This window comes from Capricornis sumatraensis, chromosome 8 (genome assembly GCF_032405125.1).
Source record: "Capricornis sumatraensis isolate serow.1 chromosome 8, serow.2, whole genome shotgun sequence".
Taxonomy (NCBI): Eukaryota; Metazoa; Chordata; class Mammalia; order Artiodactyla; family Bovidae; genus Capricornis; species Capricornis sumatraensis.
In genome coordinates, this window is record NC_091076.1 from 99,703,596 (window position 1) to 99,719,137 (window position 15,542).

Here is a 15,542-nt window from a genome sequence, read left to right on the forward strand (position 1 = left end):
TGGCCACAGGGCTCTAAAACCCAAAATTGTGTGTATTCATACTGCAGCTGCTGTTGTCAAAATTCTACGCACTTTTGAAAATCCACACAGAAGCTGTTATTCTGTTATGTGGTCACTGTTTCCAGGAATCTGCCTGAAGATGTTTTTGTCATCAAAACTGGGAGGGGCTCCCACCGGCATCGAGGTTGTTGCTAAATATTCTGCGACACACGGGACAGTTCCCACAGCAGTTACTCGACCTCAGATGGCAACAGTGGAGACTGGAAACCAACTGTGCACCAGGGAGGTCTGCTGAGCCCACAGGGTCCTGTTTGTTCTGAGCAGGTGTGGGCCAGCCGGGGCGGGCTGAGTCCACACGGCCCCCACGTTGTCCCACAAGAGGCAGTCTGTCCTGTGGCCCAGGTGCAGTGGCGCTGTCCTGGCCCAACGGCTGTGCCTCACATGTTCTCACCTGTCCATCCACATCTCTGCTGTGTCCAGACCTCACCCCGGGAGGCAGCAGGCGGGAGGGCCCGAACCCCCCAGCCACACAAGTGCCCAGGTAAGGAACCTTTACGGTCATTGGCCTCTGGACAGGCCCGCATGAGCGCCAGCCCGCGTGGAGAGAAGCCGCCTGTCTTTGCTTCACAAACCCCGAGTGTGGACACTCTGGACAAATGGAAAAAAGGTACAGACCATGTGGTTCTTCCACTTCCTGGAGGTCACACACTGGCACAGCTGTGAAGCTGCCAACCACACTGTTTCAGTGCGGGGTCTGGGCTATCATCACAAGTCCCCTGTGCAGATGAAACTGGTCCCCGCAGCATTCAAAACAGTGTCAGCTCCGACTGAACAAAACCACACCAAGGCAGGTAACTCGCCATGGCCGTGTGCATTGGATGCTAGAACAGGGTGATGGGGGAAGACGCTACCACACGACCCCTCAACAGCCCCCGCAAAAGGACCCGGAGCAGGTACCCACTCCCGCCCTGAGGCGTGGCGCCTTCTCTGCCCTGTGATCTGACGTTAAATGTGAGTCTCCTAGAGCCTGTCAGCGGGTAAGACCAAGCCCAGCAAGGCCATGGGGTGCTGCAGCCGGTCTCTCCAGGCCTGTGCTCCCGGGCACCCCTCCCAGTGGGTCTCAGCATGGGGGTGGGTGGGGAGGGACCCTACACGCCTTTCTGGCTCCAGCTCCCCGACCAGACATCCCCACCGGCACCAATGGCAGACACAGGCAGGCAGCTGCTCGGCAGGGAATTTTATTAAACGTGGGTTGGGGATGAGGATAAAAGTACCGATGGCCAGGGCACTCGGGCGCAGGACGCACGTGAGGAGATGCCACCTCCAGGCAACAGACGCCGGGTCCCTTGCACACCAGCCAGGCCGCCATCTGTCTGTGTCTTCCCCGTCAACCGTGCCCTGGCTCCTCCCAGCCAGGCAGGCGCAAGCTCAGCTTCTGGGACTGGCCTCAGCAGATGGCAGGCTGCGGGGACACGGGGCAGGGCCAGCTGGTCAGTGCCGTCTCCCCAGCCGTCCCTGCGCCCCATTTCCTGCAGGAAACTGCGTCTGTGCGGCTTCCCCGCACGTGCTGGGAGCCCTCTAGCCGACACCACCTCTGGGCAGCGAGCGGGTGCAGAGGGTGACTGTCCTGTCCCTACAACTTCACCCATCTTTGACATTTTCCTAATAATGTCAAAAGCACGTTTCCTTAGGAAGCTGGTGGTGTGCGTGGCCATCACACAAGGAAACAGAATAACACTCAGCTGGCCGTCCTGTCACCAGCAGCAGCACCTGGGGACCGACCAGCGCTGGCCCTGCCCCACATCTGAGGGGGGTCCTGCAGGGCCCCCAGAGAAGGCAAGGGCCATACACCTGAACGGCAGGCGGGGGTGGGGGAGACTTCACCTCAGGAATAACTCTGCCCCAAAGAGAAGAAATGGAGAGTTAAGAGCACAGTGAACTGAAGGACAATGAAGGGACGGGTGGCTGAATGGAAGGCGCGCCGCGACCACCTGGGCCCTGGGAAGCGAGGGCAGCAGCCTGAGCCCCCTGCGTGGCGCCGCGGTTCTGACCGCAGTACATCAGGAAGGAACGCCGGTCCCTACAGAACAGCAGGAAAACTGCAGGACGTTAACAGAAGGGGAAGCGAGACGGTGAAAATGCCATTAACCACCGCAAACGATGCCAAGAAAGGAAAGAGGACTGAAAAGAAACCGGCAAGCCAACCCGATAAAGCCAAAATCACACGTTAAATGCAAGTGGAGAAAACACTCAAGTTACCAAAAATGGTTAACTGGATTAAAAAGAGGTAAGACCTGTCTACTGTTTATAAGAAAGTCAAATATAAGAACATACAGAAATTGGAAGTGAAATAATGAAAAGAGAGGCACTACATAAACACTCAGCATCACACCAAGGAGACGTCGAGGCACGAAGCATCGTCACAGGTAAACGAGAAGGTTGCCACCGCTGTGGCTCTCTAGACATCACACCAAGGAGACGTCAAGGCCTGAAGCATCGTCACAGGTAAGTGAGAATGTTGCCACCAATGTCGATCCTCCAGAAAGACGCCACAGACTTTAAAACATACAGGCTCCTGTAGCGAGTGAAAGCAGCTCAGTCGTGCCTGACTCTCTGCAACCCTGTTGACTGTGTAGCCCGCCAGGCTTCTCTGTCCATGGGATTCTCCAGGCAAGAATACTGGAGTGACAGGGAGACTATCCCTTCTCCAGGGGGTCTTAACAACCCAGGAATCGAACCAAGGTCTCCTGCATTGCACGTGGATTCTTTACCAGCTGAGCTACAGGGAACACAGCTTCAAATGCATCACAGAAGTTAAGAAAACTAAAAAGAGAAATTGAGACTTTTCTCAATAATCAACAAAATGGCAGCAAAGTACAGTCAGGCAGATTTGGGGAGCCCTGTGCAGTGCATTTAAGGAAAACATAGACTAAAAATCAGTCACCTTTCTCAGCCCCACCCAAAGCTGGGAAACGGAAAGATCTAGAAGACAAATGGTGACTGACAAATAGCTGGTGGCTGAGTGTGGCCAGGCACAAGAATGAGAAAGCCTGGCGCCCTCTCCAAGGAGCTCACACTTCCGGGTGGTTTCCCTGAGGACAAGAACCAGGACCAGGAGCAACTCTGCTCCGGACCTGCTGCTGCGGCAAATTCCTTGCACTCCGGTTACCTCACCCGTGTTCCCCTAAAAGGCTGGCCTTCAACAAAAACATACAAAATACAAAAAGGCAAGTAAAAGCACTCTGAAGAGACAGTGCAAATGTGAGAACCAGACTCAGAAATGGCAGAGATACTGCAACTATCAGACCAGGAGCTTGAAACAACTGGGATTTCTACACCAAGGACTCTGGTGGGCACAGTGGAAGCCATGCAGGGACGGACAGTGACGTGAGCAGAGACGGAAGGGCCAGAAGCCACCAGCACTGCGAGTGAAACAGATGCCTCCAATGGGCTCCTCCTAAGGCCAGATGGGACACAATCAGTGAACCTGAAGACAGGTCAACAGAAAGGCAAAGAGAAACGAACATGGGGGAAAAAAATCCAAGAATTGTGGGACAATTATAAAAAGACATGCAACATCTCAGCTCCAAAAGCCGTAGAACACTGAGGGGTCCATGCATGGACACACCGTGTGCACGGTCAAGAAACTCAGAGCAGAGACATCACTTCTCACCTAATGGACCTTCAGGCTGCAGGCAACCTTGGCCAAACTCCCAAGTCTATCCTACAGGTGTGGTGGGAACCCAAGAGCTGGGAAGAGAAGATGACCATGAAGCAAAGAGAACCGTGAGACTGAGATAACTGGGCACCAGGCCCCACTGTGAGACCCAGAGCCCTCCCTGCATCTTGAGGACTGCATCTGTGGCTGCAGGCCGGCCGGCTCATGGATGGACAGACAATCTGAGAACAGAGCCACGCGTGTGGCCTGATGCCACCACGCGGCCGGGAAGAGCTGATCAGGCAGATCCTACGTCCAAATGTAGAAAGTAATACGTTAAAGCTCTTAGGAAAAAGACTGCCAGCCCTGCAGGAGGTCGAGATACCCAAACAGGACCATGTTAAGTCTAAGGATGAGAAGGTCATCCTTAGAGAAGGAGATATTTGCAGGACACATGTCTAGAAAAAGGACCCCGAAGACAAAAGTATATTTGAAAGACGGGCAACCTGGAGAGAACACAAAAGGTCTGACACGCAAGGAAAGACAATGTCCAAACACCTCCGATCTCAGAAAAAGTGGTCATGTTCCTGTCACCAGGGAAACCAGGGAACGCCCATCGCGGACGCCACACAGCCCTGAGTGCGAGCGGGGAGCGCCAGTCAGGCTGGCGTCTGCTTCAGCACTGCCCGCCTGAGCCCTCTGCTCGGCGAGTCCACCGCAAACGGGAACCGGTGCCCCAGCAGCCTGGGGCGCACGCCTGGGGTGGCCAGGGCAAACCCTGGGGTGCGTGGAGACCCAGAGCTTCAACACCACACTCTCCTGCACATACATCCTTCCTCAACAGCCTCTCCAGAGCAGGGCTCATGCCCCAGGTCAGAGGGACAAGCTGGTGGGGACAGAAGGAGGGCACGCTCCTCCCCAGGACCCCAGCCCGAGCTGCTGTGACCCACCTCAGCTCCTGTAGGACCCACAGACTGAAAAGAAATAGAGCCCTGATCCTCTGCCAGGAACACACAGAATAGTCTCAAGTCTCCCAATGACACACAAGCTGCAAGAGCAGCCCGGAGCCCTCAATGTCAGAAAACCGCAGCGACAAGGCACACGCGCCGTGGCGGATGGCAGCAGCCAGCCCTGGGGGGACAAAGGCCTGGAGTTGGATGGGTGTCCTGGGGGCAATGGACACAGCAGAAGGCTGCTGTGCTGCTCCGAGGGTGAGAGACTGGGGTGCTCAGCGGGCCAGGCCTGGGTGCTGATGCTCCACAGGACACACGTGAGACACGCCTGGCAGAAGAGCGTGGGGGGCGGGGGAGCAGCGGCAGGAACACCGCCCATCACTCAGGACGGTCCCAGGGCTCAGGGCAGAGGCCAGGACGGGCACGGAGTGGGCTCATCTGGTGGGATGGGGGGTAGGTGGGAGAGGAGAGTGTGGGCCTCGGCTCTGCCCCCATCCCACAGTCCTGCTGTGCTGCCTCCTGGGGGCTTGAAAGGGATCGACATGGAATGTGCGGCAGGCAGCTCAGCCTGGAATGTTCAGAGGTCTCATAAGGAAGGGACCCCGGGTCCCCCAGGTGGCCTGAGGGGCAAGTGATACCTTGGGCACCAGCTGCGGTCTAGGCACACCCAGGAGGTCACACAGGTGGTTCCGCTGGGCTCTTACAACCGGGAGCTCGGCGTCCCTGGGGAGGAGAAGGCAGGGAGCAGTGTCAGCCATGTAGACAGTCCACGTGGGTAAATCTGCCAAGATCTTCCTGTTGGGTGTGCAGAAACCCCAACGCCTGAGATGAGGTAGAAATCAGGGAAAAGGATGCCTCACCCGCACTCACAAGGCCTTGCTCCTGAATGCTTTCTCAGGGAACCCCAGAGGATGAGCCCCCCCAAACAGGGGCCCTCGGCCCCCAAAGAGCCCCACCCAGGGGCCAGAGCCAGGAAGCACCAAGACAGCAGGGAGATAGGGGCTAGGGCACAGATGGGTTTTATTTGACTTTGAAAGCTGTTTACTTACAACTTTCATTGAAAATAAAAATTGTATTTAGCAACACCATAAAGAAAACTGGGCATGTTTTTCTTTTGTAGTGAGAAAAATAAGTTATCCATAAATCCTCTGGAATTTTTTAACAAAGGAATCAAGTTATGGGAAAGCACCCCCTCTGCCCTGAACTGTGAGAGGAGGAAGGTGGCAGGTGTGGGAGCTCAAGGGGACCCTGGGGCCCACCGGGCGCTGGTGGCTTCATGTCACCCTCCCTTCACTGTCCTTCTCAAGCATGGAGGACACACCTCTGTGCTGTTATCACTGACAACATCACAGACAAATGTGTCCTGTCCAGCGGCTCGCAGAGCAGACGCATCCCGTCTCCTGGGGCCATGCTTTCTGCTCTGGAATTTTCATTGCGGGGCCTGCAGCATGTTCACCAGAACGCCCTCCTCCTGGAAGCAAGCATCTCCCGAGGAAACCTCAACGAGGCCCTAAAGCCAGAGGCCCTGCCCTGTCCTTCAGGGGAGCTGGGCCGCTAGGCTGGGGGGAGCCGCATCGACGGTCAGCCTCCGTGTGCCGGGCTCGGCCCTGCAGGAACGTCACTTTTTTGAGGGAGGGCCATGTGAGGACATGATGCATGTCTCTCCCTCGTAAGCAGGGTGACCTGACCTGGACGGAACCCAGTCCTGGGGGCCCCCACTGCTGCTGCCTGAGCAACCTCTGAACTTTGGTTCTGTGCCCAAAATGGGGACGAGGAGAGTGGTCACCTTGAAGGAGCACGTGCAAGTGCCGAGGGTGCGCACATACGTGTGAGCGGTGCCTGGAGCGGGACAAGCGTCACCGCCTGTCATCCTTCAGTGCGCCCGCTGGACCCGTGCTCAGGGGCCACCCTGGCTCTGCTTCTCCATCAGCGCCTCCTTGCCCCACTCAACACCCCTCTTTCAAACCTGTCATCCAAACCCATCAAGAGTCAGGGAGCCAACAGAGACGGCAGGAACTGTGCTTAAAACACACCTGGAGCCCTGACTTGGAACAAGGGGTGACCCTGGTGCAGGAGGGAAGTGAGTCTCTGGGGTGGGAGGGAGATATTCTTCCTGGTTCCCTCACTCTGTTTGATTTCTGAACACGTCCACATGTGGCCTTTCCCAAGAAAAGTGAGCAAAGGCCAGCGGATGGCCCTCCTCTGAAGTGAGTCAGGGCCCGGGGGCTCCTTCTCTCCTCGGGGCCACAGCTGACACACGCGGTGCGTCCCCACGGGGCGAGACACTGCCCGCCACACCACGCCTCCCTGCACTTCTGACGCCATAGTTCAGGGGGCAGGAGCTGCCGTTCTCAAGTGATTTCAACCCCAATAAACTGCAGAAAGGGCTCCCAGAGCCATGACACCATCAATGGAAAAACGGCCACAGAAAAACAAGAAGTTAGCCTCTAACCAATCAGTGCTCAGAACAACCCAACTTTTCACTTTGAAAAATGGTATTTGGGGAAAAATAACTTCACTTCGAAGATCGTCCAACCCAAACACCCCAGGAGGCATCCTCTCCTCCCTCATCCTCTTGGGTGGGAGGAAGTGAGCCTGTGCGACAGAAACACAGACACGTGGGTGAGGAGGGGTCGGCCAGACACCACTGCCACCTCGTAACCCAGAGCTGAGCCAAGGGCTGGAGCCCTGGAGCCCCTTTCTCCTCGAACCTCCGGAGAGTTTTGGGAGAGACCATGACACGCTCCTGGGGTCCCACTCGCTGAGGTGCGGCACCCGCTGCGCTCCCAGGAGAAGGCCGGGTCACACTCACCAGGCTGTGCTGCTGAGCACAGCCATGACCTCGTCCAGGACCGCGGCGGGCACCACGTCGTAGGTCAGCACCATCTCATACACCTGGCTGGCCGTGTGCTTCCGGATCTGGCGGGACCGAGAGCAGAGCTGACGGGACCCTGCCTGGGAGCAGGGATGGGGGCCAGGCAGCTCCTGAGGGCCCAGAGTCCCGGGAAACCAGGAAAGGCTGGCTGGGCAGACAGCTAAGAGGAGCTGACCTCAGACCCCAGTCAGGATCCGTGGCCACAACCACCATGGCCCCCCGTACCCCCCGGCGGCCCTTATCAGGAGGAGGCCACACAGCTTCCGATATGTCCTCGCTGAAATGCTGCGTTAAATCCTGCCCCTGATCAGAGCAGTCCTCTCACCTGTCTTCTTGTCTAGCTGTGCCTGGTGGGGACTTATTTCAGAGAACAGGTGCCCTCAGAACCCCCAGGCCCACCCCCGGGGTCCTGGCCAGCAGCTCAGGGCCTGGAACCTGCATTTCTGATCACAGGGAAAGGGGCATCCAGTGGCCCCACTAGGAAGATGTCACATTGGGGTGTATCTTCTGCCAAAGGAAGAGAAGACTGCCTAGCAACCTGACTCTGAGGTGGGGGCTGTGGGGTAGGTGCTGCCCCAGGTGGGGGTAAAGCCACTCAGCTTGGGCCTTCCAGGAGCCCCTGAACCAGAGCCCGCGGGACACTGATAGGCTGAACGCCCATTCTCGGTGGGGCACCCAGGTCCAACTGCGGCCAGGATCCCAGGGGGAAGGGGTCCCGCCGAGTATGGGCGTTTCCCTGGCACCCGGGCCCATTGCCTGGGGCTCCAGGTGAACATCAGGACCCGCCCCCAGGGGCAGGGGCCAAGCTCAACCATCACACGGCAGCTGCTGCACCCACCAGGCACAGGACGCCCCGCCCACCGTGACGAGGCCCGGCCTCCACTGAGGGCTGCTCGCGCCAACACCGGCACTGATGTGGGGGCCGGGACCCGGGGCTCAGACACTCACCACGGGGAAGGGGTGGCAGAGCAGGAGGAAGAGCTGCAGGAGGGCCTTCTTCCTCACGTCTCCAGGGAACTGCGCCAGCCCACAGAACCTGCGGGGACCCCACACTCCAGTGAGTGACCCAGGACGCCCCACACCTTCACTTCCTGGGGGCGGGAGGGGACCCCCAGACCTCAGGGCCGTCTCCCGCAGGGAGGCAGCCCAAGTTCAACATCCACTTGCCCTCTGTCGGTGGGGGCATCCATACCTCCACTGTCAGGGGGTCGAGTCTTGTTCTATGACAAGGCTCCCTGACCCAGTACCCACTGACCTGTCTAGGAGGCTGGCCCAAGGGTGGGCAGGGTGTGGCAGGGCCCCCCTGCTCCGCCAGGAACACGGGAGGATCAGAACTAACATCCCCAACCCTGTGCTCTCCGCTGCTGGGCCGGCCTCTCCCCTTCCCGCCTTAATAAGTTCTTTGGAACTCACACCGCGATGCTGGACCGCAGTTTCTGAACGTCTTTGGATTTCTTGATCTCTTCCTTACAAAGCGCAAGCAGCTTCACACAGAAGGGGTGACTGAAAGGAAAGCACAGGACCTGGGGTGGGCTCCCAGGGAGCATCTGCCAATGGCGGCCCCCAAAGACAACTCACCTGGGGATGCACACCAGGGCACACAGCAGGGGACAGAGCCCCACTGTCCTGTGCACTCGACAAACCGCCTCCCCACAGCACCTCCCTGCCCCACAGCCCCGCAGCAGGAGGGCAGGCCAAGTCCTGGTGGGGCCTCGAAGTAACAGCAACACCCAGAACCCCCGGCCCACTGCACGCCCAGCCAACGTGTGCCATGGCAGCACCAGGCTCAACCCAGGATCAAGGAGGACGACTGCACCGTGACTGGGTCCTGGGACTCCTGCGTCCAGGTTCTTGGAGGGTCAAGGAGGGACCAGAGGCGCCCCCCACCCAGTTCTGCTTGACCAAGGAGAACGTGAGGCCATGGCAACCATGACCAGCGTGGGTCCCCATGAGAGGAACACGCTCCTCTCTGGCAGAGCCGCGACCCCAGGCCAGTTCTCGACGCTGAGGTCCCTCCTGTTCTCAGCCTAGGTGGCTGCACCCCAGCTCACCTTCTTCCTGGTGTATCTGCTTCCCCTCTGCTCCCCTCTCCCTAACAGTGGGGCACCCCCAAGGCTCTGCCAAGGCCCTGCTCATCTACATGCCTACCCCGGCCACTTGTCTACACCTGCCCCCTCCGTGCCCTCATGAGATCACATACCACCCGTTTAGTGAGGACTTTCTACTGGGTTCCAGCCTTGATGATCCATCTCCTCTGGACAAGATCTATAAGCACCTTAAACCAAACATTTCTGCTGTGAACCGAATGTTCCTGTCTACTATGCTGAAGTTCCAACTTGGAATGTGAGGGCATTAGGAGGTGGGGCCTTGGGAGGCTGAGGTGGAGGCCATAGGGGATCAGTGGGCTAAGAGAAGACGTGGTCTCTAGGTGGTCTCTCTGCCACTTGAAGACACAGGAAGACCACGTCCCTCTGCTGAACTTGGACATCCAACCTTCAGCACTGGGAGGAATGAGTTTCTGGTGCTCAATCACCCGGGCTGTGGTATTCCTTACAGCATCCTGACCTGTTAGGAGAGCCTTCCAACTCGGCCCCCAGGCCTCTGGTCCACACCTGCTCCATCCAGCCTTCCTGTCTGAGAACCACTGCGCCCTCCCGGGGCCTGCCCAGGAGCCCACGGTCCTCCTCGGCTGCCTTGTGCCCGCACACCCACAGAGATCTACCGGCAAGCTGCTCCCCTCCAGCACCGGCAGCCACGAACCCCCCAGATGGAGATGAGCCTGACAACCTGAAGTGCTGCTTTCTGCTACCGTTTCAGTCTGAAATTTTTCAAAGCAGGAAAACAGGTTAAGATCTGAAACAGAACGCTCAGCAAGTACGGCCGTGCAATATACACGAGGATCACGTCCCACAGCCCGTGGGCACAGCCCGTGCACGCACGGGCTACTGCTCAAACAGGAGGCGTAACAAACACGCTGGGATGCACCACCAGCAAATTAGAGGAGAAACCCTTCGATGTCAGAAGAGCACTTGAGAGTCTCAGCAAAGGCAGAGCACAGGGACCAACCAGATCCAGTCCCAGCTGCAGGAACTGAAAGTGAACAGAACTCACAGGACAGCAGGCTGCGAAGGATGGGGGCCACTGAGGCCTGAGAGGCACAGGAGGGGAGCCTGCCGCTGCCCAGCTTCCTGCCTGTGGCGGGGATGTAGCGGGCACACAGAGGGGACCTGGGCAGAAGCCGGTGCCACCCTTTTTTAAATTACAGGCCAGAGGCCCCAAAAGAGTCACCCGAGCCCTGCTCAGCACAAGGATGCTGCCCTGGCTGTGGAAGAACCCCCAGAAATATTTCCCTCAACGACTGTCACCATCAGCCTAGGGGGAGCTCTGAGATCAAGTGCCCAAGAGCAGAGACCTCGGGAGTGGGAGAAAATGAACCCCAGATGCCAGAGCTGCAGACGGGGAGGCCGGCACAGCAGCTGCGATGCTCCATGCTCGGCAGCTGATCAGCCCTGAACCCAGCGGAGAGGGAAGTGGGCTCGCATCCGCTCCCCGTGCCCACCCCACCGGCCTCCCAGTGGCCCCGCTCTGTCTGAGGTAGGCTCTTCACCTGGCCCAGGTCCCAGCACCGTGACCATCACAGGCCCTCTGTGATCCCCGTTCACCATCCAGTCCACTGTCCACAGCTGTGCTGACTGCAGGCCCCCGTCAGGGGCGACGCCCCACCTGCTCTGCCAAATGGACAGCGGGAGCCCCCAACCCCCACGGGAGCAGCCGATGTTCTTGGTGGCTCTTAGAGTGTGTATGAAAGCTGACCCTGAACATACCAGGAAACTATCTCCCAGAAGCCTGATCTCTGGATCTGATCAACGTTTCTCTGAAAGGTGAGCCCGGGGCTGAACCACTGAGGCAGCACTGAGCACAGAACACGGGGAGCACTCACTCCTCCTGGGTGGTGAAGACATCGAAGCACCCGTTGGCCAGCATCTGGTCCAGCGTCTTGAGCAGCGGCACGGACACCCTGGGGGGAAGGCAAGTGTGAGACGCCAGGTGTCAGAACAGCGGAAGGGCAGACCCGTGCACGCAGGAAACTCCGTGCTGCTGACACGCGGGCCCTCCCTGGACGGTGAACAGCTCAACCCCAGCCAAATTCCTGGCAGGATGTGCAGTAAACGACAAGCCAGTCCTGAGGCTAGTGTGCAAACACCAAGGGTGAAGGCAAGCCCACACGGCGACGGGAAGAAAGCACGGCCCTGGGGAGCTAGCACGCTGCCTTTACATGATCGTGGCAGGGCTCAAGTGACCAAAACCGTGATCCTGGTGTGGAGACAAGCAAATACGCCCAGGAACAGGAGTCCCAAGCTGGGCCGCACACCCACCATTCCTGAGAATGATGCAAAAGCAACGCGGTGGGAAGGCCAGCTTTCCCACACGTGGAGCACCGGGGCATCCACAGGCAAGACCAGGACACAGACCTGGACCTGTAGTCGCATCACACAGAAACCAACGCCACACAGACCCGAGGTCTGAACGGACACTCAAACTACGAAACTTCTGGGAGAAAACGTAGGAGCCAGTCGTGGAGCCTTGAGTCAGGCAGAAATTTCTTAGATAACAACACAAAAAACACCACTCCTACAAGAACAAGGATACAAACAAGTTTATCAAAGTGTAAAATGCTTGTCCTTAACAGAGAGACTGTCAGGAGTGTGGAAGACAAGCTAGAGACTGGGAGGAAACGTGCAAATCACATCTCACAGAGGACTTGTCCGACACGTGTAAGGAAACCTCAAACTCCAGCAGCACGTTAAAAACAAGCATCCAGTGAAAAAAAAAAAGGTCAGAAGATCCGATTTAACCAGACTGAAGAGGCTCTGCAGACAGCCACTGAGTGCCCAAGAAGAGGCCCGGCGCCCTCAGTCCGCAGGGGAGGCAAACTACAGCCACAAGGAGACACCGCGCCCTGTCACAGCTGAAGTGAAAGGACCGACTAGGCCAGCTGTGGTGAGGATGTGGGCACCCAGATTTCTCAGTGACAGAAAGCAGATCGGTGGTTGCCTTGGGGCTGGGGGGCCGCAAGGGGTGGGGGCGGGGGTCAGGAGGCAAACTGTGGGCGACAGATGTGCTTGCTTCCTGGTTGTTGACATGAGTCAAACTCAGACTGCACTCTTTACGTGCCTCTCGTTAGGTGTTGCCCACGCCTCGGAGCAGAGGGCCCCGGGTCGAGTTCCTGTTTGTTGAGACTGTCTGGCTCCCAGGAACAAGGCCTGGGTGAGGGGCGTGCAGTCCAGCCACAGTGACCGGTGCCCGGCTGGCCTGGGCCAGCCGAGCACCGAGTCCAGGAACAGCCGTCTCAGAAGGCGCACGAAACATCCCCAAGTCTTCGGTCAGGGCTTTGGGGTCTACCCTCCATCTTCTTGGAAAAGCAGTTAACAAAATGCTACAGCGGAAACGATGAGAAGACCGGTGGCTTTCCAGTCCTGGCGGTCACGGCTGTTCGTGAGCCACGTGTCGGAACAGCGGCCGTGACATGCAGGCAGGCACAGCCAGGAAGCACCCAGGCCAGCGCTGGACAAGCTCTCCTGGGCTCACAGCCCCCGGCGTTCTACTTCCAACATACACAGCCGGCTCAGAGTGCAGGCTCTGAGGGGCCTGGGAGGTGACGGCCAGACCCGGGGACGCGTGCTTGGGGCATGCCCTTGCCTGGCTGTGCCCACCTTACCTCCCCACAGAATCCTGCTGGGCAGTGAGACCCTGGGGGTCTGGGAAATCACTGTGACAGCGCCAGTGCTCACCTGTCGTTCAGAAGATTATCCTCAAAGACCTGCAGGAGGGTCCCACCAAAGTCTTCCAGGGCCGCTGGGTCGTTCTGAATCTCCTTCATGTGCTCGAAGAGGCCCTGTGTTGAGTACCTGACCTGCCACACAGAGAAGCATTCTCATAAGAGGGACAAGACCACCCTGCTCCCAGTTCCCCTCCCCCGGGCTGCCTGTGGACAGACCTGAAACATCCACTACACAGCACGGGGGTCCGCCGGTCCAGGCCGGGCGTGAGGGGCCCCTCATGGGCGTGTCGACACCCATATCAGGGACAGCCCAAGCCCTCACACCCTGTCACTAAATTTCTAAGGAGCACCGCTTAGATGCCTGGCATCTGAGCGACCCCTGCTGCTGGGCAGCAAAAGCAAAGGCACTCCCCTCAGTCTAACACGAAACCCCATCACACAACCAACACCCAACAGGCGAGTCCTCAGGGAGGAGTCAGCAGGGCAAGGGAGCAGATGCGGGGCCCCTCAGACAGCAGATCCCGCTCATGAAGCAGAGCAGGACGACAGTGGGCGATGGTCATTAAAGAAAAATGCAATCACGAGATGGATGTGCGAGGAAAAAGCACAGATCAAACTGAACGTTTGGTAATGAAATATACAATTACTGAAACACTGAACATTCATGAGTCTGAGCAAGCTCCAGCAGACAGTGAAGGACAGGGAAGCCTGGCGTGCTGCAGTCCTCGGGGGTCACAGAGTCAGACACAGCTGAGGACTGAACCGCAGTGACAGAATATTCAGCAGTGGGAGGGAACAAGCTGGATACACAGAACCGCAGAGCTGTAGTCACTGAAGAAGCATGAAGGCGGAGGGGACGGACAGCGAGCAGGAATGAGGAGGGCAGACACCCTTCAGAAGTGATGAAAACCACGAATCCGCTGAATCGGGACTGAGGGAGGGATGGGGGGGTCACACAGGGGCGACAACAGAACAGGACAGACAACGAACCACCAACACACACAAGCAGGGACAGGGACCCAGAGAGACCGACTGGGGAACCACGCGGCCCTCACTGCGCGGGGGCGTGAATCCAGACCCGAGCAAAGGCCAGGGAGCCGGCCGCCGAGCTCCTTCCTCACGTGCCGTCAGGTCAGGAACACCACGCCCCACCCCCAGCAGAGGGTCCCGACGGAAGGAAGGAGGCGGCGCTCCCTCACGGGGACGCCCACCCCGGCGCCTGCTCACCGTGGACTCGGTCAGGCCGCCCACGGACACGGCCAGCCCCAGCAGCACGTGGTAGCGGTAGGCAGGCAGCCCCAGGAGGCGGGCCACGCACGGGAAGGCCTGGGAGGGCGCGCCCCAGTTCACGGAGGCCACGGCGGCCCTGCAGGACAGGAGCACGAGCTGGAGGGGCTGCCCCACGGGGAGCAGGGCTGTCCCCCCGCCCCGGAGCGGGGCCCAGTACCTGGGGAAGAGCCTCTCCAGCTCCGGCCGGGCGGGCACGTGGGGGATGGCAGGGCTGTCAGCGTGGAGCAACGCCAGGAACACGCGAGCTGCGTGCGCACGGAACCGGTCGATCTTCTCGCTCGCCTGCTGGGCCAAGCAGCACATGAGCCGCTGGCAGCTGCAGACCAGAGCGCAGGGTTAGCTCGTCTGGAGCCGGGGAGCGGGCACCTGGGCCAGCCCGGCGGCGGGTGGGACGGGACCTGACTTCAGAAGCCCACGCGGGAGGCCTGGAGTGGGAGCAGTGGGCCCGGCGTGACCGTGGGCTCCGAGAAGGGGAGGGAATGGAGGGAGGGGCGCCTGCAGCCAGAGGAGCTGGGCGGGGGCTGCCGGGGAAGCCAGCCCGGGTCGCCTCAGGGGCGCCGACAAGCGCAATGGGGGGGCCCGGTGACCCCGGGCTGGCAAGGTGCCCAGAGGCAGCCAGTGTCCAGGGCACCAACAGAGGACAGGACGGCCAGTCCCCAGCGGCAGCAGGCGCAGGCACAGGGGCCCTGAGGTCAGGAGCTGGCTGTCCTCCAACAGGCCTGAACCCCAAGAAAGGCCGAGCCCGGGGCAGGGGCCCTGGTGTCGGGAGGGAGGGCCCGGGCTGCCCCTCTCCCCACACGGGGAGAACAGACTCACAGCGGGGCCTCGATCAGCTCTGGCTGCTTCCGACCCAGCAGGAGAGTCAGCTCCATCAGACTGGTCATGGCGGCCTCGCGGACCCTGCAGAGACAAGGAGGGGTTGAGGAGCCGGCCTACTGCCCCAGGTGCTACATGACCACCAGCCACTGGGCAGGGCCAGGCTCA

General features: G+C 59.2%; 1 protein-coding gene across 1 annotated transcript in view; it reads right to left on the reverse strand.

Moving 5' to 3' along the window:
* Nucleotides 1-4,682: 4,682 nt before the first annotated feature.
* The window catches only part of TBCD (tubulin folding cofactor D), a 139,918-nt gene continuing 129,058 nt past the window's right edge, over nt 4,683-15,542 (reverse strand). Inside the window, exons 30-39 of the mRNA XM_068977499.1 lie at nt 15,375-15,458; nt 14,716-14,874; nt 14,496-14,634; nt 13,279-13,400; nt 11,427-11,504; nt 8,900-8,989; nt 8,435-8,522; nt 7,424-7,530; nt 5,213-5,334; nt 4,683-4,789 (exon numbers count right to left, since the gene is read on the reverse strand). Of these exons, the coding sequence (XP_068833600.1) occupies nt 4,683-4,789; nt 5,213-5,334; nt 7,424-7,530; nt 8,435-8,522; nt 8,900-8,989; nt 11,427-11,504; nt 13,279-13,400; nt 14,496-14,634; nt 14,716-14,874; nt 15,375-15,458 (1,096 nt within the window). The remainder of the gene's footprint in view (nt 4,790-5,212; nt 5,335-7,423; nt 7,531-8,434; nt 8,523-8,899; nt 8,990-11,426; nt 11,505-13,278; nt 13,401-14,495; nt 14,635-14,715; nt 14,875-15,374; nt 15,459-15,542) is intronic.